Here is a 24,971-nt window from a genome sequence, read left to right as displayed (position 1 = left end):
GCCAATTAGAACAAATTTTTCCTCCATCTTTTTTCACCGTAATGGTACATTTGGTAATCCATTTGACACATGAAGCAAGAGTTGGAGGTCCTGTACATTACCAATGGATGTATCCTATTGAAAGGTATGAATATTTTTTAATCATTTTAAAACATTCTAGAGTTATAAAGTAAAATGATATTATCTTAATTTGTAACCTAAAATTTTCTTTTTAGGTTCCTTTTGACTCTAAAGTCATTTGTTCGTAATCGAGCACATCCAGAAGGATCTATTGCAGAAGGATATTTAGCTCATGAATGCTTGATATTTTGTTCAAGTATCTAGGGTGGAGACTCATTTTAATCAATCTGCTCAAAATGATGACTCATGTTTTGTGGAAAATGTAAGTGTTTTAAATCCTAGAGGTAGACCATTGGGGAGAAAGAAGCAAGTTGGATTCAATGTGAAGAAGAGAAAAAGAGCTTCTCGAATTTCTCTTGATAAGAAAGCATTGGTTCAAGCACATAGATATGTGTTTTTCAATAGCAACAATGTTGACCACTTTCGAAAGTAATACAATTTTTTTCATGTTCATTTAGTTATTGAATATTTGTATAATATCTTTCTATCAATGATAATGCTTACTTTTTCTAACCTTTTTTACATAGAGCCCATACTGATCTTATCAAGAGATAAAATCATCGATTATCTCCATATGAAGTTGACAAAATTCATAGTAAAGAATTTCCAGATTGGTTTCGTGAAAGAGTAAGTTTAGGAAGCATCAATAATATTAAATTTTGCATTCATTTAAAATTGTAACCATTTGAAATAAAATTGTGGTAGGTTGCTCGACTGGAAGAGCAAGATAGCACTCTAGTGACAAATGATATCAAGTGGTTAGCTCGTGGTCCACTAGAAATAGTGAGAAGATATAGCGGGTACATTGTTAATGGAGTTAGATTTCATACAAAGACACGTGAAAGGTGTTTGAAGACTCAAAACAGTGGCATTGTTGTAACTGTTAAGACATTAAGTTATGCCAGTTCAAGAGATAAAAACCCAAAGGAGGGAGAAATCCACTACTATGATGCACTAACAGATATAATTCAATTGGACTATTCTGGAAAATATAAGGCTATACTTTTCAAGTGTGATTGGGTTGATACAAACAGGGGTTGCAAAATTGATAACTTCGGTATGACACTAGTGAATTTCAATTATTTGCAACATATAGGGAATGATATATGTGACGATCCATTTGTTTTTGCATCTCAAGCTAAGAAAGTATTTTATGTGGAGAATAAAACACAAAATGGTTGGCTTGTTGTTGTGCATGCTAAAATCATAGATGTATATGATATGGGTGATGAGAAATCCAATGACACGGATCAAGGGAATGAACAAGTCTTACAAGAGATAAATCATAATGATTTGATCAGACCAGAAGCCGATGATAGTGATGATATCATTGAAGTTACAATACCTATGGAGAACATTTTACCACATGACAAGGATGATAATTATATAGATGATGATGAGAGCGATGCAGACTTCTTTTGATTTGTTTTTATTTGTTCTATTTGAACATTTGGTTATATTTTGAGTATACATGTATTGAACATTTTTTCACATTTATATACTCTTATTCCTTTCTTTAGTTTTTGGTTCTCATTATTCATTACTCTTGTGTTTATTTTTTGTTATGTATAAAAATCACTCACAATATAATGATGTTATCCATTTTTTTATCAAAATTTGTTTCGTTGTTTTCTCAATAGTTTGATTCTTGGTGATTGGAGATTGGTGAAAAAATAACTTACAAGCAATCTAAATTCGCATTTTAGGTAATTACTTTATTCTTCTTTTATTTTTTGGCATGATGTTTAAAAAAATCATAGTCAATAATGTAGTTATATCTAATTTTTATTTTATTTTATTTTTTGGATTAGTTTATTCAACATACTATGGGAAAGCGCAGAAAGTTGAATATCATTCAGAATGATGGTCAATCACAAGCAAAAGAGCAATTAATTGAAAGCTCTACTGAAGTGAACCAAAATAACAACTCTATACTTGAAGAAAATGCACTATTTGAAGGAGGTATAAAGATTTTATTAACTTAATTTCTTTATTTTATATTAAATTATTTATAACACAATTGTTTATTAACTAAATCAACAATCACAAACAGAACAACACATACAAGAAGATAGTCATGTTCAATCTCATACTTCTCTTGAAAGTGCAAGTAAAGTTCAACTAAAGGTATTTATACACATATGCTTTTTTGGGTTAGAATTATATGTACAATTCTGTTTGAGTTGAATATCTTTTAGAATATGATAAGATTAAATTTACTAGTGAGTTTCTTTTTTCCATATAGTTCAAATCTGTGTGTGTGTGTTTGATAAATGTCATATCCATGAATGATTTAGGTAAAAAGAGAACCAGAGGTTATACACATATGCTAGATGTGTGGGACTTGCCAGATGGAGAATTCATACTTGTTGAAGTAGATCATTGGGGCAATCCTATGGGTTGGGAAGGGAAAACTCTATTGAATGCAATTGGGAGCTTGGTAAGGAGACACCAATGTGCTCCTATCAATTTTCTTAGCTGGAAAGACATGCCTAAGGACTATATTACTGACATGGTTGAATTAATTCAGGTCTAGCATAAAACTTTATAAGTGTTGTTTCATCTTGCTTCTTGTAAAATTTTATGTCTTCTAATGTCTAACAAAATGATCTTTTTTGTTTGTTAATGATACTCATAATAGAGTAAGTTTCGATTTGTTCCTGAATTAACTAAAGAAACAAAGAAAATATTGATTGATGACATGAGTCTGAAATGGAGGCAATTTAAATATGAACTTAAATCAAAAGGATATGATGAGAGCAAAACTAAGGAGGAAATGATTGCTCACATCTCAGATCCAAGGGTTGATCCTTCTCAATATCGTGATTTAGTACATTATTGGTGTTCTGAGAAAGGACAGGTATACATGACAATGTCACCAACCTTTTGCTAACATAACAATTATATATTATATGTTTATTTTTATTATTGACTTTTTATATTTGTTGGTTATAGAAAATAAGCAACATCAACAAAAGGAGCCACTCAAAATATGAGGACTTGCATTGCATGGGAACAAATAATCTTCCAAGACAGATTCATGAGATGGTTTGTCTTTTTTATATTTTTTATTATTAAATTGCTTAATACAAATAGGATGATTGATTTTTTTAACTAATGTTAGACTACAAAAGCTAAGAGAGTGCAACCTTCTAGGGCAGAAATTTATATTGACACTCGAACTCGAAAAGATGGAAGCATTGTTATTGAAAAGGATGTTATTGTAATTGTAAGAATTTTAATTTTTATTTCAATACTTTTTCTGTGTTTTGCTCAATTTTCTAATAGAAGGTTATGGGGTGAGGGGGAGTAACTAATGTGGAGATGAGTTTTGTTTAGTGATATTGAAGTATTCAGGATATTGATGTATGATAATAATTTATAAGGTGTATTTATGTAGGATGAACTAAAAAAGAAAATGGTTGAAGCAGAGAGTTCGCAAAATTTACAAAGCACCCAGGATTCTACTAATTGGACAAATGATATATATTCAAAAGTCAAAGGACCTGAAAAAAGAGGACGTGTGCGTTGTCTTGGCAAGCTTCCACATCAAGCAAGTTCATCTCAAAGCTCTTATACAAACAATAGGATTCAAAAGTTGGAGAATTTGCTTGGAAACCTTGTAGTTGTGCTTAAAGTACGATTTGCAGAAGATCCACAAATTAATCAAGTCTTAGAAGCTATAGATCAAGAGGTATGAATTTATAATTCTACTTATTCAATGATTTAACTATGATATGATACTTTACAAAGAAAAAACATTCTTTTAATTTAGGTACCTACAAATGGTTCTACCAGTAAAGATCATCAAACTACAAACAATCTTAACTAGAGGTGAGTTGAAATTTAGATGGTAATGAAGATGCGAGTCGGCGACAAAATGTTATTTCAGGAACATGATTTAGATGGTAATGAAGATGTGAGTCGGCGACAAAATGTTCAAGTGTTTGGTTTTTACTTTGTCTATTTGTCCAACAACTCGAATTAACTCTTTTATACATTTAGAAATTTAGAAACTTGTTACATTTTAGTGATGATTCCCTCCATGTAAAGAGGGTCATGGTGCACCAAAAATATACACTTAGGAAGGACTATGCACATGGTACTAAAAAACAAGGCAAAGTGAATTGGAAAATTTTCTATAGCACTACTAATGCTAGATCATTTCACAATGACAATGGATCAAGGGCTGCAATATGTTAAAAAGCACACAATCTAGTTACAATAATCACAAATTAGGCTAACAAAAATTTAATTGTATGTAGCAGGTTATTGTAACTTTTCAAAGGTCATGTTGCAGCAGATCTCTAACTTTGTGCAGCATAATAATAAGCTCATGTATATTTAATTAAAAATTATAATCAACAAAGAGTGTAATTAGGAACTAGTTTTATTATTATTATGACATTTACCTACAGAAGACCGTAGGTACAAGTAAATTGACTTTTACCTACAGTTAGAGATTATAGGTATAAATTAATATCTTTTACCTACACATTTGAAATAGTAGGTGTTACCTATAATGATAGTTAAATTTGACTGTAGGTAAAAATATATTCGTAGGTAAAGCCTATAGTGACAGACTATTAGTTGTCACTGTATACCCCCTCAAAGTTGACGCAAAAAACGTCTGTAGGACAAAGTCCTTTATATATCTACCTACGGATTTTGGACTTCTAGTGATAGATTTTGACTGTAGGTATAAGTCATTTTCCTTGTAGTGCGCTATGCAATATTACCTAATGAAACTCTTATAAGGAAAGGAGGTCCTTTGGGAGTTCAAACCAGTCTGCCATTGATGAATGAATGAATGAATGAATGAATGAATGGGTGGTTGTTTTTGGTGGAAGGAAATGAAGGAGATCGGCAAGGGACTAGGCTCGAGTGTTAACAGGAAAGTGGGAAATGGAAATGGTTTACATATGCTTCGTCTAACAAACACAAATAAAAATTAAAATAACAAAAAGATAAATAACCACCTTGATTCTTGAATGTATAAACTTAGTTACATATTAGTCCTTAAAAACAACAAAAATTTTAATTCATCAATGTGTAAAAAGTGTGAAGGATAGTTTTATTAGTAAAGGATGTCAAACTTAATAAAAATACTACCTTCAGTCTTTTATATATATATGTGTGTGTGTGTGTGTGTGTGTGTGTGTGTGTGTGTGTGTGTGTGTGTGTGTGTGTGTGTGTGTGTGTGTGTGTGTGTGTGTGTGTGTGTGTGTGTGTGTGTGTGTGTGTGTAAGAGAAACAAAATACAAAATTCAAATATATGATTATTTTATTATTGAATTTTTTTTATACCTAATTAATTGTAAGGTCTATTGATGATTAAACTCATTTTCCCATAAAAGTTTATGTATTTATTGAACTATCAACAAAAAGGAATATACCCATTGGTTAAAAAAGAACCACCTTTTAAATCATTAATTTTATTGAAAATAATCTTGGAATAAAAATAAAGTTTGTGACAAATTAACTAATTTAATCACTTTTAGTGGTCTTTTGTTTTTAGGTTACTTTTATTGGTCTGGATGAATTATGTATTGTTTCTTATATACAAGATTGAAGGTAGTATCTAACATGTAAAATAAGAACAAGAAAAAAACATTTAAAATTCTCTCCCTCTCGTTAGATTTACATATATCTTCTTCCTGTGATCTCTTTGACTGCCTATCAGTACTTGTAATCGATCATGAGGTACAACACATTTTATCTCTCTGACTGGTGATAAACCGCACACTTGAAGTAATTAACACATCCCATGGAACCCACAAATTAGTCATCTCATATGATTTAATTTCTATCTCTATCGTAAATATTGCAACTTTGGGAAATTTTGATTCTACCTTCTCATTCAATTGTTTCAGACCATTCCTTGTTCCAAATTCAAATATTTAATTTCTTTTCCCCAATTCCTTCTCCCATGTTGAGTGGATTAACTATCATAATGCAATTTGTATTTTACCTTTCCTCCCTTCCGTTTCATTGCTCTATTCCTTGATGTGAAACTTTCACTAATCAAATTATCTCTTGTGCAAATTAGATTTCAATGGGTTGAAGATAAGGTGTAACCAATTAATTTCATGCTTTTTAAGTTAATGATTATTGTTTCTTTAAGGTATGAATTTTAGGCAAAGGTGCATGGCAAATGTGTTGATTGATAGCCAACTAGATCATGGGGGAGAAGATAATGTTAAAAATGGGGAGGGAAGAATTGTTTTTTTTAATGTTTGATTTTTATTTAATCTTACTTTACACGCTGGAATTTAAGTGAGGTTCTTCGCATAAAAAACAAATAACATGATTATTGGTTTTGAAACCAAAATTACCAACAATAACTATATTATTCTATCCAAACATTTTTCCAGAGAAACAAGTTGAAGTATGATATGGCTTATTCCTATGATAAAATTCCTTTTGTTGATTTCTTTAAGGTCCTCCACTCCTTTATTGAATATGCTTTGTCTTGGTATTTGATAAACATTAAATTTATCAGATTTTCATATTTATTTTGTAACGTTTGTTTGAAATTTTAGTTAACTTTAGATCTTATTTTGAATCAAATTAGTTCTAAATTTAGTTTTTACTTTTTCCTAGGTAGAATTATATTTTTAGTTATTTTTAATGAATTTTTTTATAGTTTTTCAACAAAAACAGGTCATTATGGCAAGAGCTCGCTCAAGCACTCAGAAGCTCGCTTAAGCACTAGAGTTCTAGAGGCTCAAAATTAGCAGAAAGTTTTGAAATAAGAAATTACGGAAATTGAAGATAAAAGCAAAGAAAATCACAAGCAATATATTTTTCAAGGATAAATCAGTTGAAGAAGATAATTACTTGAATTAATTAGAGATATTATTTGTTTGTAATTTCTTGTGATTATCTACTTAATTAAACCTAGTTACAATTCTATAAATAGGAGGCTAGACATTCATTGCAACGTGCTAGAAGTCTCAAGCAGCTCTTAAATTATATTTTAGACTTTCACCTACTAAACGCTCTCATTATTCCATTAGACACTCTAGGTTTCATTGTATTATTTTTATGAGTGCAATTCCTTCCACCTAGGAGAGGAGAGGATGAACCTTGTTTCACTTTAATTCTATCAATTCAATACTTCATCTTGAGTTCTTTATTTGTTTTCGTACTTAATGTTTTTATTTGATTGATCATCTTATAGATGAATTTTAGAATTGACCTGCACTTTGACGAGCCTTGTTGAAATCCGAACATAAATCAAGTTCTTAATTGGGATTATCTCTAGGGATAGAATAATCTTGGTTAAGCCTCATTAATTCTCAACCATTAATGTTGATTTTTTGTGTCGATATGTCCAAGGGATTGAGTATCAGGCAAGTAGTTTAGAATTTGCGATCATGTGGGAGCTGGGGTAGAATACATTAGTGAATTGAGAATAAGCAAGAGAGATTAGTAGAGAATTATGAAGTTACAGTGGATCGAGCGAATTCCTAGTTCAAACCTAAACATTCATTCATCAAGATCGACGTCACCATCCAAGTCTAGTATTTCTATCTTTACTTAATTATTTTACTGTCATTTAATTTTTATTATAATTTATTTTATGTTATTTATTTCGTGAAAATCACTAAACAAAAATATAAAAACCTAGTTCTTAGTTAAATAATTACATGAAATCTCTCCTTTGCTCCTTTGGAGACGACCTGGACGACAGTTCAATTACTACATCATGATTAGGTTACACTTGGCCTATAAGTTAAATCTAACGTGAAATAAAATCGTAACAGTATCATCATTATAAATTCTATAACAATTGACCAAGGTAGAAAACAAGGTAATCTCCATGTATCCCACAACTTGCTTGACGTCAGGACATAAACTATTCTCAAACTTTGAATATCTGGAATGCCAATCATTAACTCATTGAAATATGGACAAAACTTTGATAGTTCATCAAATTTCATTTCATACTCCCTAACAATCGTATTGCCTTACTTTAGATTTAGAAATTCAATCTCTTTTCGCCTCTTGAGATCTTCTGGAAAATACTTCTATAGAAATCTCTATTTGAAAAATCCTCAAGTAATCTATCTTCATTCAAGCTCCAATTGTTGCTTAGTTATCTTTCGCCACTTATCAACTTCCAATACCTCCAATTTGTTCTGAATAGTGTTGACCAACTTAGGTGTTTAAGATTTATCTTTCTAGAGTTGTATATATGTACATACAGTTGTGCATACAGTGTTGAATCGACATCCCTGGTTTTAATTATGACAAACCATTAACGATGCAAATTGTAAGGATGATGGGTTTTATGTGATTACTAATATTATGCTTAAGTGTTTCAGTGCTAAACTTATTAAGAAGAAAATATGTACATTCATTATAAAGTGCTCACAATGATGATCAAAAAGGTTATCTCAAACTGACTATCAGGAGTAAAGGACTCAGAAGATTCCTTGAAGCCCATATGCATGATGAAGAATGCTTCCCTCTAAGTACTTTTTTTTTTGGCAAAGTACATGACAACAAGACCTTGTATAAAAGATACATCAAAGGCTACAAACAGAGCATCCAACATCAAAATGAAGTTGTATCAAAGTGATATAGATCTTGACTCTGAAGACTAAACTTCATAATGGAGTTCAAAATGCACCTCAAAGAGAACATCATGTCTTCCATATGATGCCGCACCAATAGAGGGCACGGCAAAAGACTGAAGTTGATAGCATTTCACTTTCCATATACTACCACATATTTTAAGGACATATCAAAATATGAATGCTAACCAAGTTGAAAGTTGAAATTTTCCATGAGAAGATCTGATGTGGGACATCAAAATGAAAGACTAAATACATTATGCAGTCTAACCTTGGGCAGAACGCTAATACACCAACAATTGTACCTTCACTTTATCTCTATGAAGCAATCTACTTTTGAGTGCCCTATGTTGTGAAGATGTGTTAAGATTGATGAAGTTGTGTTTCTTTATAAAGCCATATAAGTTGAAATTCATCAACGTGATCTACTTTCATAAGGATCCTTTCTCAGCTAACATTAAAATCATCATTTTGGTCTACCTTCAAAATGCTCATCAGAAAGGTTCCTCAGAATGACTTTGTAATCTGTCTTGAGCTGACAATTGTCACATTTTTTTGCTTCCTTTAGAAGTCTGTTAGTTGAGTGGGCTCAATTTCAATGCTCTTCTTTGGAGCATTAAGAGTTCATCAAAGAGCATCATGAAATTAAGTTAAAGCCTTCCAAGTGAGAGAAACTCAAGCCAAGTTCTCTGTGTGAAAAATTTGTCATTATTGCCTCAACCCTCTCAATAGCGAGTGACCCACTTCTATAAAAGCTTGTAAACTGAAATAGATCTCAAATAAAAGTGTGATATTATAATTTCCTGAGTGGAAACCCTATTGTGAGGAGAAATCAATCTTTGTTCAATTCAAACATAGAAATCCTTGGCCATTGAAAGTCCAGCAAATGGTTGGCAAAGATTGTAGCCAATGGTGTTGTTGGTCTAGCAGAAGCTAGGTGGGAAGTCCATTAGGTTGTTGGCAAGTTGTAGAAATCTCGTGGTTGGCTGGTCCAACAGTGACTGCTGTTGTTAGTGAAATCCCATCTTAAAGGGTGAAGACTGGACGTACATAGCCTAAGTTTGGGGTCAACCAGTACAAAAATCATTGTGCATCATCTTCCTTCTCTCTCTCTCTCTCTCTTTACACTATTTTTATATTGTAAACTATTTACTATTTTTACTCTCACTAAGTTTGAAAACTCCTTTTCAAAATACACTTAAAATTGAAACCTTGTGTTAAAGTTTTTTCAACCAAACAACCTTTTGAAAAAAAGCTCTGAACTATGAAAACTCTTTTTCTAGAATTGCTTGCATTTTCATTTTGAGCTGAGAATAGTTCTTCATTCTGAACATTTTCTTTCTGAAATTATATCATAACACTCTTTATTTTTAAAAGGAATGAAAGTTTTTAAAAACACAATTCAACCCTCTTTCATATGGTATTTTTGTCACTTCAATTGGAATTAGAGCTTAACTCTCAGGGTTAAGAACACTTGACAGTGTGAGAGGAAGATCTTGGAAGAAGTGATGGCTGAATAAGCTCCAACTAAATTCATACTTGAAGGTGCTTCAACCAACAAGTCTCCAAGCTTTCATGGCAAAGACTATTACTATTGGAGAAAAAAAAATGAAGGTATTCCTGTAATCACAAGATGTTTATCTATAGGACATCATAGAGATTGGTCATTACAAACCAAAAAAATGAACTGAGGTTGGACTAGTGATAGACAAACCAAAAGAGAAGTAGACCCTAGATGAGAGTGTCGATTATTAGACGATGGACGATAGAGATAGAGTGGATGAAAACCTTGGTCATTTCGCCTAGTACTCTTGTTTTCTGTGTAGGTCGTCTAATCCTTTGTAATCTGCTGGAGCGTGTAGTCCTGTAGAAGAAAGCATTCAGTGTGATGGTTCATTAGCATAGGTTATGTTGTAACCATTTTTTGTTAGACAATTAGTTGTTGTCTCCTTTTATAAGGAGCTTTGTATTCTTGGTTCAAAGAGCCTGAAGTTGCAAACACTAGTTTGCCACCAAGAACAAAACATGGGTCTAATATGCAAGAAAGTTATGCAAGATCTTCAAATGATACTATGAAAGATATGTAAAGAACAAAATATATGTGTTCTGATGAGTTTAGAACAAGCTCATAATGGATGCCTCAACTATGCTTTCAAATGAGAAGCTTTAGAAGATTTGAAAAAATCTCATATTAATGAAGTCAGTGTTTCCCTCTAAAGATATTAATCTTATCATGCGGCAAAGACATCAAGAAGGCCTTACTCAAAGATCTATCAAAGGCTACATTGAGAAAACAACATCAAAATGGTATAATTGAGGACTCTAAGAATGGGAACATCAAAATGATACTCTGATTACGGACCAAAATCAAGACAAGAGAGATTTTGAGATAACTACATCAGAATAAAATTGCATCAAAGTCTACATCAGAATGATGAAGATCTTTACTATGAAGACTAAACTTCAAAATGAAATTCAGAATGGTTCAGATTACAACTCAAAAACAACATTAGTTCTTCCATATGTTGCCACACATACAAAGGGAACATCAGAAGACTAAGGATGAAAGCATTTCACTTTTCATATACTACCACACACACTGAGGGCATATCAGAAAGTGAATACTAACTGCATTAGAATATGCACAAGTGGAAAACTGAGAATGTCCTTAAGGAGATCTGGTGTGCAACATCAGAATGAAGACTAAAGAGACTTTGTGAAGTTTAAACCAAAGACAGAACACTAACATAACAACAACAACCTTCACATGTTACCTATGTTGAAGAATGCTACTTTAGAATGATCTGTGTTGTGATGAAGTGTTTGGATTAATGAAGCTAATTTATCTAAATTGTCATATCATGTTATCTTCATCAAAAGGAACCTACATCAAAATAGGTCCTTCCTCATAACATTAGAATATATTTTTGAGAGACTATAAGAAAACTACTTAGAAATTGATCATCAGAATGGAAACATCAACATGGATTGATAAGAAAGGAGCTAACAACTATAAAGATAAAAGCAATCAGTCTAATTGAAAAAGAAGTCACCCTAATGAGTGTCATAAAGTTTTAAAATCCCCTCAAACACATTCTCCTTGTATGTAATTTGTATGTATCCCAAATTAATCGTGTGGGTTAAGTTTGGATGTGAGAGAAGTGATAGGGAGAACCCATGAAAGGTAGGTAGTTTAGAGAAAACCTCTAAGATGACAACCTGAAGAAGCTAGAGTAAAATAATACTTGGATAGCCTAGAGAGGTGAAAGAAATACTTGTATTGTCTCTCCCATGACTAAGTGTGTGTCGTGATTGAGTGGGTTTTGCTTTTCAAAAATGAGGAGAATCGTTCTGTGTGTTAACCCCACCTGAAGAGGTGAAGAATACTTGGATTGTCTCTCCCATGGTGTTGTGAGACGGGCTATCTCCAAGCCAAGACCAAGTGTAAGGTTACGGTGAGGGAGATGTCGTGAAGTCCAACAAGTGGTTGGTAGTTGTAAAAATCCAACATGTTGTTGATTGTGTTAAAGGAAATCTCATTAGTTTGGGTGAGGATTAGACGTAGTCCAAGGTTGGGGTGAACTAGTATAAAAATCCATGTGTTGAATCCTCTTTTTCCCTTCCTTTTTACATTAACTTATTTGTTGTCATATAGCACATAGAGAGTTCAACTTTCTAAGTGGTTAATCATAACACTCATTATTGAATGTTTGATAAGATTATGAGAAACTAATGTCAATGTGCATTTTCTCATGTTCAGAAGATCATTACATAGATAAATGTATGTCTTAGTTGTTATCAAAACACAAATTATCCAACAAGTGGTTGATTGTGTTAATGGAAATCTCATTAGTTTGGGTGAGGACTAGACGTAGTCCAAGGTTGGGGTGAACTAGTATAAAAATCCATGTGTTGAATCCTCTTTTTCCCTTCATTTTTACATTAACTTATTTGTTGTCATATATATTGCATTTGCATTAGAACGTTTTGAGCATCAAAATGATAGATATCATAATGCATAAATAAGAAAGTTTTCATAACAAGCTTATTTGTTTTGTAAAATGACATATATGAACTAAATCATGTGTGTGATAACAAGATATGTTTTAAACCAATTCTATTATATGCATCAAAGTATGAAAGCTTTCATAAAACATGAAAACGGTTTTGTTTATGAAAAATTAGAAACAACATTTTGAACAATGTCATTTTGAGTATTACAGTCAGCACAACAACTTTCTGAGTGTTGAATCATCATTACATAATTTGTGTTTTCATAACAACTAAGACATACATTTATCTATGTAATGATCTTCTGAACATGAGAAAATGCACATTGACATTAGTTTCTCATAATCTTATCAAACATTCAATAATGAGTGTTATGATTAACCACTTAGAAAGTTGAACTCTCTATGTGCTTGAACCTTTATGTCAAGACTTTTTGAACACCAAGGTAATCTTGAACAAAAGTTTATAAAGGTTAAATTTTCAAGAAACATTGACAAAATCACAATTCAATCCTCCTTCTTGTGACATTATAGTCACATCACCATGGTGGAATTGAAGTTTGATTATGTTCATCACATTTATGTAAGCATTCAAGAGATGCACTAAAAACATGACTCCCTCAACTATGGACTTCCAAGAATTCAAGATGAAGATCCAATGAAGTCCTGCCATATATTGGGTTTTGACGAAGACAACAACAAGTTAAAGCACTCTTAACAAGTCAAGCCAAAGCCAAAAATAAAAGAAAGAATCAATGAAGTCAAGGTTCAAGACCAAGATTGAAGAGCTAGAGTCTGTGTCTTGTGTATGTCTTGTAAATTCTTCAAGTATCATTAAGACTAGCATCAACAATCCATCTAGGGTTTTAATAATCAATCTACTTAACATAAGCCGTTCAATGTTTTTTTCTATATACTTAAGTGTTCACTTAATTGAAAGCATCCATCTAGTCTGTATAAAAATTATTATTTTTATATCATAAATGTTTTTTAAGAATCTAGTATACTCTATATTGCTTATATTCTTGGACGAAGTGTTTTCTATGAGATAAAACTTTAAAATTCTTCTTTTGTAAATGACTAAGTGTTGCAACAACTTTTCGAATGTTGTGTTGCATTTATTATGAAACAAGTGTAGCTAGCTTTGATATTGGCTTCGATCTTTGTTCATAATAAAGAGAAAAGCAAATAAGCTTATCAGAATAAGTAGCAAAGTTTCTAAAGAAAAGGGGGAAATGCAAAATGTGCCTTACGAATGTCAAGAAAAAGAAACAACTTTTTGGTATAATCTTCCATTGTTGTTGGAGGTGTTAAACTTTCTTTTCCTAAACTTTGCGTGATGTTATGTCCCATTTAAGCATGCTAGAGCAAAAAGAGGCTTATTTCACAATGAAGATATTCTCAAGCTTCTATAAGACTCAAGAGCCACGAAGAACGAAGTTACACACTATACATTCTAAGACATTCTCGTTCTTTGGCCAACTACATAAAAGCTCTCCAACTTTCATATTCTTTGTAAAAATGAAATTATTGTATCTCTGCTTAACTTGTAAAAGCTCACTTTGTAAGCTATCCTTTCAAAGACTTATCTTTGTGAAAGCCTAGAGAAGCTTAGTAAAAAGGAATACTTGAGTTAAGTTATCTTGGGTTAACATAACTTTGTTGTCCAGCCTAAAGAAACTTAGAGAATACTTGTATTTGAAAGCATTTTTCTTAGTGGAAATGTTTCAGGAGGAAGAGATTGGATGTAGCTCTTAGTTAATAGCGAACCAGTATAAATCGTTGTGTTCTCTTTCTATAGCTTGTGCTTTTTATCCTTTGTGTTGTTGTTGGACAACTCATTGTGAAGTGCTAGTATACTGGAGAAAACTTGTTTTGAAAAGTTTTAAAAAAATCATAATACAAAATTCAACCCCCTTCTTGTGTGTTTCTTTGTTTATTTCATGTGGCACCAGTGTACACATTTAAAAGGTCTTGAACATGTACACCGAATAATTAGGCATAATGCACAACAAGATTATTGGCATAATATGATGGACCACAACTATGCCCCAATCTAGAGATGCAAAGAGATATCTATGGTCGACCAAAATCCAATCACATATATACTAAAATGGACCTCATGAGAAAGGGTCAACCAAATAGATGTGGTGTGTGTCACAATGAAGGTCATTCAAAGAATAAATGTCCTACAAATACTAGAAGTTCAAAGCAACCAAAACATTTTTTTTCTCTTGTTATAATCTATGTATTCTTTATTAAAATAAATTACAATGAATTTGTTCTTTATTTGTTTTTTTCTCCACCAATGTTAGTTATTTGTGTTAATTAAGTATAACAGTATAATTAACACAAACAAATAATGAACACATTTATTAAATTCATTGATTTAATAATTATTTTTTATTGTTGTAATTTATTTAATATTTATTTAAATTAATTGTTATAAATAATTTAATTATATTTGTATTTTTTTTATTAAGACTTAGCTTAATTAACACATAAAATTAACAAATTAACTAAACAAATAATTATTTAAGTCATTTTAACATTTAAATTAATTTTTTTTAAAAATGAAAATTTAACTTGAAAAGAAGGGTTGGCCAACCCCAACTAATCAATGAGGAAAAAAAAAGTAAATGGATAAATAATTTTTTGGAGAAGGAGATAATCTGGGATTTGTTTATTTTTTTTAAGGTTTTTTAATATAAAAAATCACTGAACTCATTTTAGGGACAAAATTTGTACCTTTGGGCTTCGTCTGTACTAGGTTTCGTGGAATGGCTTGTTTACAACTCACACACACAGTTCCTCTTGTGTGCTCTCAAAAGGACTTGAATTCAATCCCTTTGAGTTGGAAGCCTCTTAAAGCCTTTAAATCTGTCTTTTAGTTCCCTTTTCAGAGTCTGTCTCAATTCCCCTTCCCATTATCTCAGTTGTCTGTGCCTGAGAGCAAGAACAGCCACAGAAACTGAGAAGAAAAGAAAAAAAGAATGCTATCTTCAAATGTTGTTCCATCATCATCCCCTGTCACTTTCTCCAAACCCAATCACCATTTTTTCATCAATGCATCTCCCAATCCCAAACCAAATCTTCTCAGGTTTCAGGCCCAACACAGAGCCACTCCTCTCAAAAGTTCCAAACTTTCTTTTATGCCAACGTCTCAGATCCAACATTCAATCGCAAAGTTAGGCTCTTTCAGCAGATTCCTCTCACACCCTTTTGAGCTCTCATCAAAACCCAGATACCAAATCGTTAAGGCTGCATCAGAAGCCAATCCTGAAGGAGAAAATGTAGCCCCCACTGAACCTAATTCTAAAAATCTCAAACTTGGTCTTGTGTTTGGGCTATGGTACTTCCAAAACATTGTGTTCAACATTTACAACAAAAAAGTGTTGAACATATTCCCTTTCCCATGGCTTCTTGCATCTTTTCAGCTCTTTGTTGGGTCCATTTGGATGCTGGTGCTTTGGTCCTTGAAGCTCCAACCTTGTCCAAAAATCTCAAAACCCTTCATCATTGCTCTCCTTGGACCTGCTTTGTTCCACACAATAGGCCACATATCAGCCTGTGTTTCATTCTCCAAGGTTGCTGTTTCCTTTACACATGTCATCAAATCTGCAGAACCAGTTTTCTCTGTCATGTTTTCTTCAGTCCTTGGAGATAAGTACCCCATTCAGGTTTGGCTTTCAATTCTGCCCATTGTGCTTGGTTGTTCTTTAGCTGCTGTTACTGAGGTTTCTTTCAATGTACAAGGATTGTGGTGTGCCCTTATTAGCAATGTTGGTTTTGTGTTGAGGAACATCTACTCTAAAAGAAGTCTACAGAATTTCAAGGAAGTTGATGGCTTGAACTTGTATGGATGGATTACCATACTTTCATTGCTTTATCTGTTTCCAGTGGCTATTTTTGTAGAAGGGTCTCAGTGGATCCCAGGGTATTACAAGGCAATTGAAGCTATTGGCAAAGCATCCACATTTTATACTTGGGTGTTGGTGTCTGGGGTGTTCTACCATCTTTATAACCAATCATCTTACCAAGCACTTGATGAAATTAGCCCATTGACTTTCTCTGTGGGGAACACAATGAAAAGAGTGGTGGTGATTGTGTCTTCGGTTTTGGTGTTCAGGAATCCGGTTCGGCCTCTTAATGGCCTTGGATCTGCCATTGCAATTCTTGGGACTTTCCTGTATTCTCAGGCAACATCCAAAAAGAAAGCAATGAAAATTGAAGGTGAAAAGAGTAGTTAGAGAAAAAGAAGGAAAAAAGAAGCATTACACAGAAAAAATTGTTTGATTATTTGAGTGCTACTCTTAGCCTTGTTAGAATTAGACATTAAATAAGATCTTCCATTTTGGTTTCTTTTGAACTATTGCTATGGTTTTTCTATTGATATTTTAAAGCGCCTTTTCTGTATTTGGGTTTTTTTATGAGTATAATTCCTTCTTGCTTGATTTATGTTAAATAGATCGGGAGGATATAAGAAATTGATTGCAATATGATGGTAAATTTCAATGTTTCTTTACTACTTCAGGTATCCTATAGGATTCACCTGTTGGCTGAAAGTGTAGTGACTGAATGTTGTGTCTGTCTTATCCAATTTTATTTCCATTTTCATGTTGTTCATTCATGCTTGCTATCGTAATTACAGGTGATATTCTTCAACTATCATTTTGCTTAGGACTTGTTATTACCTAGTACTACAAATCATCAAGCCTATTTCTCATTTGGTGACTGCATAGCATAAGTGTAAGAATGTTTTTCCAAATACTGCTTTTTGTTCCCATGGCTTTCAAAGAATCTGTTTTTTTTTTTCAGATTCAATAAGCCTATTTCTCATTTGGTGACTGCATAGCATAAGTGTAAGAATGTTTTTCCAAATACTGCTTTTTGTTCCCATGGCTTTCAAGAATCTGTTTTTTTTTTTTTCAGATTCAATTATTGATCATCAAAGTGAATTGACAATTTAACATTCTAAAAGCTTTTGTAGAATGCTTGCTAGTACAAGCTATGAAGCATGGACACCTCTCTTGTTCAAAGTGTTGTTGTGTTGAACACATTTTTGACACCTATACACCCTGACACTTGTTCGACACTTTTTATTAAGTGTCTAATTTGAAAATTATTTTTTATTGGCTTAAATACATAAGTTGTCACATTTACACGACTCATACTTGAAAAAACATAAAAGGTTGGTTTAAAAAAATGAATATACCATCAATTTAGATATTTTGTTATATGTTAATCATATTTCATTTCATTAGAGTTTCTTTATTTGTGTGTCTCTGGTAGAGTTTGTGCTTCATAGAGTACAAGCCCACTTTTATTTATGTTTTGCTCAGCTGTATACTATTGTCATGGAATTTTTAAGTTGCTTTTGGGTTTTAACCAGTCAAACATTTCATACTAAATAATTGGTCTGTCTGAGGCTTTTCATGTACTTGAGTGGTATTAGCTGTTCTTTCTTGATTTTAGGCTTCCTTGAATCTAAAGCTTAGTAGAGCATATCATGAATTTGACATGCTAATGAAGATTATTATGTTTTAGTGTAGCAGCCTGCCCTGCATCATCAAATAAAATTATCAATGGATCGAAGTGACACTGACGCATCATTTCTCACTAATTAGACAAAATGATGTACCTTAGTTAATGTAGACTCACCCTTAGGTTTTCTTTGAGTGGATGAGTTTGGACAGAGAGGGGAGGGGTATTTTTTCATTTTAGGTAAAAATTTCCATAATTGACAATTTGTTAAAGTTACAAAATGATAGATTATCTTGTAACCATCCAATCACGCTTCAGTACATTTTTATAAAATTTTATATCTTAATTAATTTTGAATTGAAAAATTACCCGTGATAATTCCTTTCCACCCAACCCAAATATACCCCTTCGACGGTATCTAATCAAACAGATTGATTTTGTGTCAAAGCATGAAGAGAAATCCAGCTAATAGGATAGTCAGAAACTTCTGTTTTTATATCTTCATCGACTGTTCCAAACTTTTGCTACATTAATGCAAAATCAGTCACCCGGTATGCGTTAATTAGTGAACTTCCAAACATAAGAAGATGGGTGAGCAACTATCAGCCTCCACAGATAACAGGTTAGCTACTGCTTATGAACTAGTCCAGGAAACTGTGTCAAAAGCCCTTGCCACATCAACCTGTCCCCATATCATAACTAAGAAAGAAATATAGGTCCCATTTTACATAAATTTGTCGACAAATAGAAGAAGAAAATTAAAATCAAAATGAATCAAACTTTTTTCCATGAAGTTAAATTTTTTTTGTAGACATCAACTTTTGAAGAAGTTTGATAGGAGAGCTTTTATGAAAGTTGAAGTTTATAAGTTGATTTTTTTTTTAAATATGTTTTTTGTTCTTGTAAAATTGACAAAGTTTTGATTTTATCCCTCCAAATTTTTTTATTAGTTTTTTGTCTTCATAAAATTATAATATGTTCCTTTTTGGTCTGAAACTATGTTTGGATGAATATAAACTTATGTGGTGTTATTTTTATTTTAAATTTTAAAATGTGATTTTCAAGGATTAAAAATTATCACAAATTGCATAATTTTTTTATAAAAACAATAGAAAATTAGAATACAGTTTCTAGTGGTTAAAAACTCCCACAAATTGTAGGAAAAAAATATGCAGGAATCATATTCATAAAACCACCACACCTCAAACACCATAATTGCCCTTCCCCTCCTCCAAATTAGATTCACCATAACCACTACACCTCCAAATCATATTCACCATAACCACCTCCAAATCCCTAACCCCCAAATAGATTAAATTGAAATTTTTCAAAAACCCTTTCACTCAGAAGACTAAAATCCCAAACCCATAACAAATTCAATGTCCATGGCAGCATGAATAAGAGGAAAACCTACAACATTGAATCCTTCCCTTCCTTTAGGTCTGCCTCCAAACCAATCAAACTCACCCCTAATCGGAGCAAGACATCCCTCCTCTGCCATAACCCGCCCAAGACCAACCCATCGCAAGCACACACTCTTCTCCCTTCCCTACCACCACCGCACGAAACTGTGAAACGATATCGTCATAGGGGACTTGCAGAAGCACTATATCTACTATCTTTATGGTGAGAAGGCTCTCAAATTAGGCTAGTTCATTTTGCCAATGTAGTCCTCGCCTTTCACCGTTGCTAGAGGTTTAAGTATGTTTTTCATACCTATAACATATTAGGGGTGTAAATAGTCTGGGCTGAGTTAAGTTTTGTTTATTTTTCAACTCAATCCCATTAAACTTAATTGAGTAGGATTGGATTGAGTTTATCTTTTTTATTTTATCAATCCAATCCAACTTTAATGGGATTTGATTGGGTTGGTTATCGGGTTGGACGATTAAAAAACTATTACTTCTTTAAGTCTTGGAAAAAAATAAAAAAATTCCTCAAACTCAAAAATCATAAGGATATTTTTGTTTGACAAAATAGTAAGAATATTTTTAAAAAATTAATATTCATAAAATATTGTACTATTCATATGATACACAAAAAAATATAAATCATATATATATATATATATATATATATATATATATATATATATCCACAATATCATTCATAAAATAATATATTACCTTAAAATAAACAAAAAAAAGTCCAAAACAATATATTACCTTAAGATAAACAATGAAGTGTGTGTAGTTTAAGATTTTTATATGAGTAATTTAATTATATGCAAATTAAGTTGGATTTTGATTGGGTCCAAAACTCCCTATGATGCCCAACGACTCCCACAACCCAACACCACAGCTCAACATCTGAATCCTACAACCCAAAAATAATTTAAAATGGTTTTTAAAATTGAAAAAAAAGAAGTTAAATAATGTGGAAAATAGAAAAATACAACTAAACAAACCCAACATGATGTGGATGAAGTCTCTTTAAATGCACTCACAATCCTCTAGTTTTAAAATGAACATTAACCTTCCTTCTTTTTTTATCCGCCAATATTAATTATTAATTTATTAGTTTTTGTTAGTGGGAGAGATTCAAACCCACAACATCTCTCTCCACCCTTCTCCCTTCAATCACCAAGTCACTCTTATAACTCCAACATTAACTTCCCTTATTTGTATCTCTAAGTGACACACACAATCTTTGTAACACAACATCATTTATGCACTTTCAATAGAAGTCAAAACACTTAGGGCATGTTTAGCGGCAATTCCTTCATAGGTTTCTTAGCCCAAGATACCATTCCTTAACTTTCACACACATTGGAGCTTGTTGACTTGGCAAGATGCATTTCTTAAAATTAAGATGGACATCTTATATAAGCAATCCAACTTCAAGATTTCTTAAAAATAAAAACTAATTTTTCAGCCCAAATTTACTTCAAGGAGATGCATTTTGAAATAGGCACTATTTAAGTGAAATAAAGAATTAAAAAAATACAAGTTGCTTAATATTTTAACCAATGAAACAAATTTATATGTAAATATCTTAAATGTAATGTGATATAGTAGCACTACTAGAAAATAGACTTTCTACATCGGTTATCGGCACCTTTTTACATCGATTATCACGCGTCATTGTAACCCGGTATCGTTGAAACACAACGACGGTTGAGGGACCGATGTTGAAATCTGACATTCTACATCGGTTTTCAGGACAACCGATGTAGATTTTTTAACATCGGTCGTTCAAATAACTGATGTAGAATGTCAAATTTCAACATCGGTCATTCTAATAACCGATGTAGAATGTGTAGAATTCTACATCAGTTTTGGCCTGAACCGATGTAGAAAGCTAGACATATCTTTTAACTCTTCATGGTGTTTTGCCAAATTCTTTTTAGTGTTTTTATATGACAGCAGAGTAGTAGACACACAAAATTGTTGTCAACGAGTGTACTCCATAATATTTCACAATAAGGCCAAACAGACAAGCCTTCATGTGACAGCAAATGCACAAATGTGAAAGAAGTGAAATTTTGTTATAATTAGTAAGCAACTCAAAGCAGTAAAAAAATCAATTCAAAAAAAATTATTTCTTTCTATGGTTTCTACAAGTTGGATTTTCTCTATATATCTCTGTCTCTTTGGTTTCTACAAGCTTCATAATCTCCAATGTGATGTATTTTGCTGGGTAGAATCAAAGAACTTGCCTAATAGAGGGTTAGTCCATAAAGATATTAAACTTAGCAATTATCCAAAGTCCAAAAATTAAAAAATCCCGATCAATAATAAATTTTATACATGATAATATTAAATATAACAAAATTAAAGACTAAAATATTTAAGAGGTTAAAAAAAAGATATTTAAGAGGAAAATGAAATGAAACATATCATTAATTAAAGATGCAAAGAAAAATATTAAAAGGTTAAAAAAAAGATAGTATCTGTACATCCTATATTTTTGTTGACTAGTGTATGTCGGTAGCAAAATAGTATTAGCTGTATTTTACATTGTTTATTAGCGTTACTAATTAAAAGCAAATGGATTAAAATACCAAATAGGAAGCAAAGTAAACCATAACACTAATCTATGGGCTATATAACAGTTGATTAAAAAATTGTGATATAACAGTGACTTTAGGATTATTATAGACAATTAAAAAATACTAAGGAATTTGCATGCAATTGCTCTCACTTAATCAAAATGCATGCTAAAGTAACTTTGGTGTGTGTGAAGAAGAGATTATTAGATAATCTCAAATCATTACATATCTAACTCTATGAAAAAATTTAAAATACTTAATTATATGTTACATGGAGATTAGTCGAAACATGATGCTTCCAAACAATATAATAATAATAATTTATCAGATAAGGGGGTTGAGTAGATATAAGTTCTAACCTCCATTGAGCCAAATGACCAAAGGTTTGGTGAGAGGATTTAGGGCAACTTCAGTGAGCCAGTAAAGGAGAGCTCTACCAACAACCTTGTTAACAGTAACATAGCCAGAAATCTGTGTACAAAACAAACATAAAAACATTAGATGTTAGCTTAGTTAATTATTATATATATTGTTAGTTTATAATAAAAGAAAGAGAATAAAAGAAGTTATATGAACCTTTGTTGGGTTTGCGAGGCTATTCTCATCTAATGCATTCTTAGATGTGAGCACTGTCTTTGTTGCCTTAGTTGCATTTGAGCTCTCAAATCTATTAAGACCAAAATATAGAAAGGCATAGTAATTTAATTGCCCCTATAATTCCTTTTTTTTATTTTTCTTTGATTGGTATTTTTTTTCTTCTAATCATAGTTGTTAGACTAGCTCTCAAATAAGTAGTGATTAAATAAAACCTTTTGTAAGTCAGATTCTAAGAATTTAATCCCATGCCATTGTAGGTAAAGTTTGTCTAAGATCATTTTCTGCTTCCACAGCAACCAGCAACCAATCATAGTTGGGCATCTAGCACCTTAAGAAAACAAATATAAATAACTAAAGCAAAGAGTATGAATCACCTTTATTTTTAAGTAAGTTTTTTTATCTTGGAGATTTTTCCAAAGAATTGCAGATGCATCAACTGAATCAGGGTCAGGCGTTTGAAGTTGTGATTTTAAAAATGTTGCTCCATTTGACTCTCTAAACATAAACTGCACCCTATAGTTGGGAGTTCCATAAACCTGATTGGAAAAATCTTTTTATTTCTCTTTCAACAAAACGAGTTTTATTTCTCTTTCAACAAAACCTGCACTTGATTTTAAAAACAAATTCTCCATGCCTAGAGATCATCAAAATGAGTTTTATTTCTCTTTCAAAAAAGAGAATTAAATTCCTATCTACATACTTATGAAAGTCAACCATTTAAGATCTTATTGGTTAAACATAAATCTCATAAGAAGTGTTTAACATATTTTGATTTTTTATAATAATAATTATTTAAGCACAACCTTCATTCATCTCAATTTTGGATGATTCATCTTCAAACACAACAGCAATAATTACAGGAGTATCAATTAATATAAATTAAGCTACAATTAACCTGTTTCTTTCTAATCCAATAAGGAATCCAGCTTCGGACATAGCTCCCAAAAGGACACTTTCAGCGAAAGGGAGGTTGGTTCTCCAAACCGGCGCCTCCACCACAATCGCCGCACCCGCGTCTTGGGGTGGCCATTTCTGGGGCAGAACACTCTGCTCCGAAGACTCCACCGGCAAATTCTCCTGTGTCACCGGCGACTGCGGCTCCGACAAGCTCAAGTGCTCCGGAAACGGCGCTGCGCCGCCTGCCACCCTCGCCGAGTTCACCCTCGACGGAGCCGGAGGCCTCAACTTCTTCGACGTGAGTTTAGTCGACGGCTACAACGTGCCGATGCTGGTGGTGCCGCAGGGTGGCTCTGGCGAGAAGTGCACCGCGACGGGGTGCATGGAAGATCTGAACGACGCGTGTCCTTCGGAGCTTAAAGTGATGGGAATGGATGGGAGAGAGGGTGTGGTGGTGGGCAAGAGCACCTGCGAGGCGTTCAACTCGCCGCAGTATTGCTGCAGCGGCGCGTACGGCACGCCCGACACGTGCAAGCCATCGGCTTACTCAGCGATATTCAAGAGTGTGACACCCTCTACCCCGACATATATATAAATAAACAAAATATATAAAAATATTGGTAACCAAATTCACACGGGTAAAAGGTTCACATTCACTTCACTATTATCAATTAAAACTTATTAAAACATATTCGGCTCAAAATAAGGCCGTCAAAATTTACATAGATATTTTATTAAATCAGTGAAATAAAATAAAATAGACTAACATCATGCAACTAATATAAAAACTTATGTCCCACTGTCACATTCTATCATAGCGTTGTGTCTCGACGTCCTTCAGCATAATGTTCCTTAAAGCAATTCACCTAGTCATCTGCTCCCCCAAACACAAAGTTCAAGATCATCACAGGATCCAAACACAAACAACACACAGGGAGTGAGTTATCACATTCCTAATTAATAGAGAAACAAGACAGCTAGATATACATATCATATAAACCAAATAAAAATTACTTACACGTAATTCCACCACTTTGTCATTCAAAGTTCACTTTTCATCCATCAATCACACTTTTCAATCATCAATCACATTACACAAGAATCACACACTCTGATCAAGACATAATAACACATCAATTTCATAATAAACAATTAGCAAGCGCATGGAACAATTATGCTAAGACTCAAGCCTATATGCAATGTGGTACCATGTCAGTGAAAAACCTCGTCGGGCGCCTAGGAGTACATGACAAGACAAACCACACACTAGCAAGTCAAGTCACTCTCACT

At 32.7% G+C, this 24,971-nt stretch overlaps 2 protein-coding genes and 1 long non-coding RNA gene across 3 annotated transcripts; all 3 read left to right on the top strand.

The window, feature by feature from the left end:
- The first annotated feature begins 3,561 nt into the window (after positions 1-3,561).
- On the top strand, positions 3,562-4,613 carry LOC114386605. The gene is made up of 2 exons (XR_003661122.1): positions 3,562-3,814; positions 3,896-4,613. It is a non-coding gene; the product is annotated as an uncharacterized LOC114386605 (long non-coding RNA).
- A 10,870-nt stretch (positions 4,614-15,483) lies between these two features.
- Positions 15,484-17,231, top strand: LOC114388745 (xylulose 5-phosphate/phosphate translocator, chloroplastic-like). Its single transcript, XM_028349400.1, has one exon. The coding sequence runs from the start codon at positions 15,706-15,708 to the stop codon at positions 16,960-16,962; it is 1,257 nt and encodes a 418-aa protein (XP_028205201.1). The 5' UTR covers positions 15,484-15,705; the 3' UTR covers positions 16,963-17,231.
- Positions 17,232-18,783: 1,552 nt separating this feature from the next.
- Positions 18,784-24,258, top strand: LOC114386285 (thaumatin-like protein 1; the record flags this gene model as incomplete). The annotated part of the gene is made up of 2 exons (XM_028346241.1): positions 18,784-18,818; positions 23,703-24,258. Coding segments are annotated over exons 1-2 (591 nt in total), but the record flags the coding sequence as incomplete, so codon positions are not given.
- Between the last annotated feature and the right edge of the window lie 713 nt (positions 24,259-24,971).

Source organism: Glycine soja, chromosome 15, assembly GCF_004193775.1.
Source record: "Glycine soja cultivar W05 chromosome 15, ASM419377v2, whole genome shotgun sequence".
Taxonomy (NCBI): Eukaryota; Viridiplantae; Streptophyta; class Magnoliopsida; order Fabales; family Fabaceae; genus Glycine; species Glycine soja.
This window is presented reverse-complemented; position numbering and strand designations above follow the sequence as displayed.

What these genes read in the sequence shown, in the direction of transcription:
- LOC114388745 (XM_028349400.1), top strand. Translation starts at nt 15,706, where the DNA reads ATGCTATCTTCAAATGTTGTTCCATCATCATCCCCTGTCACTTTCTCC.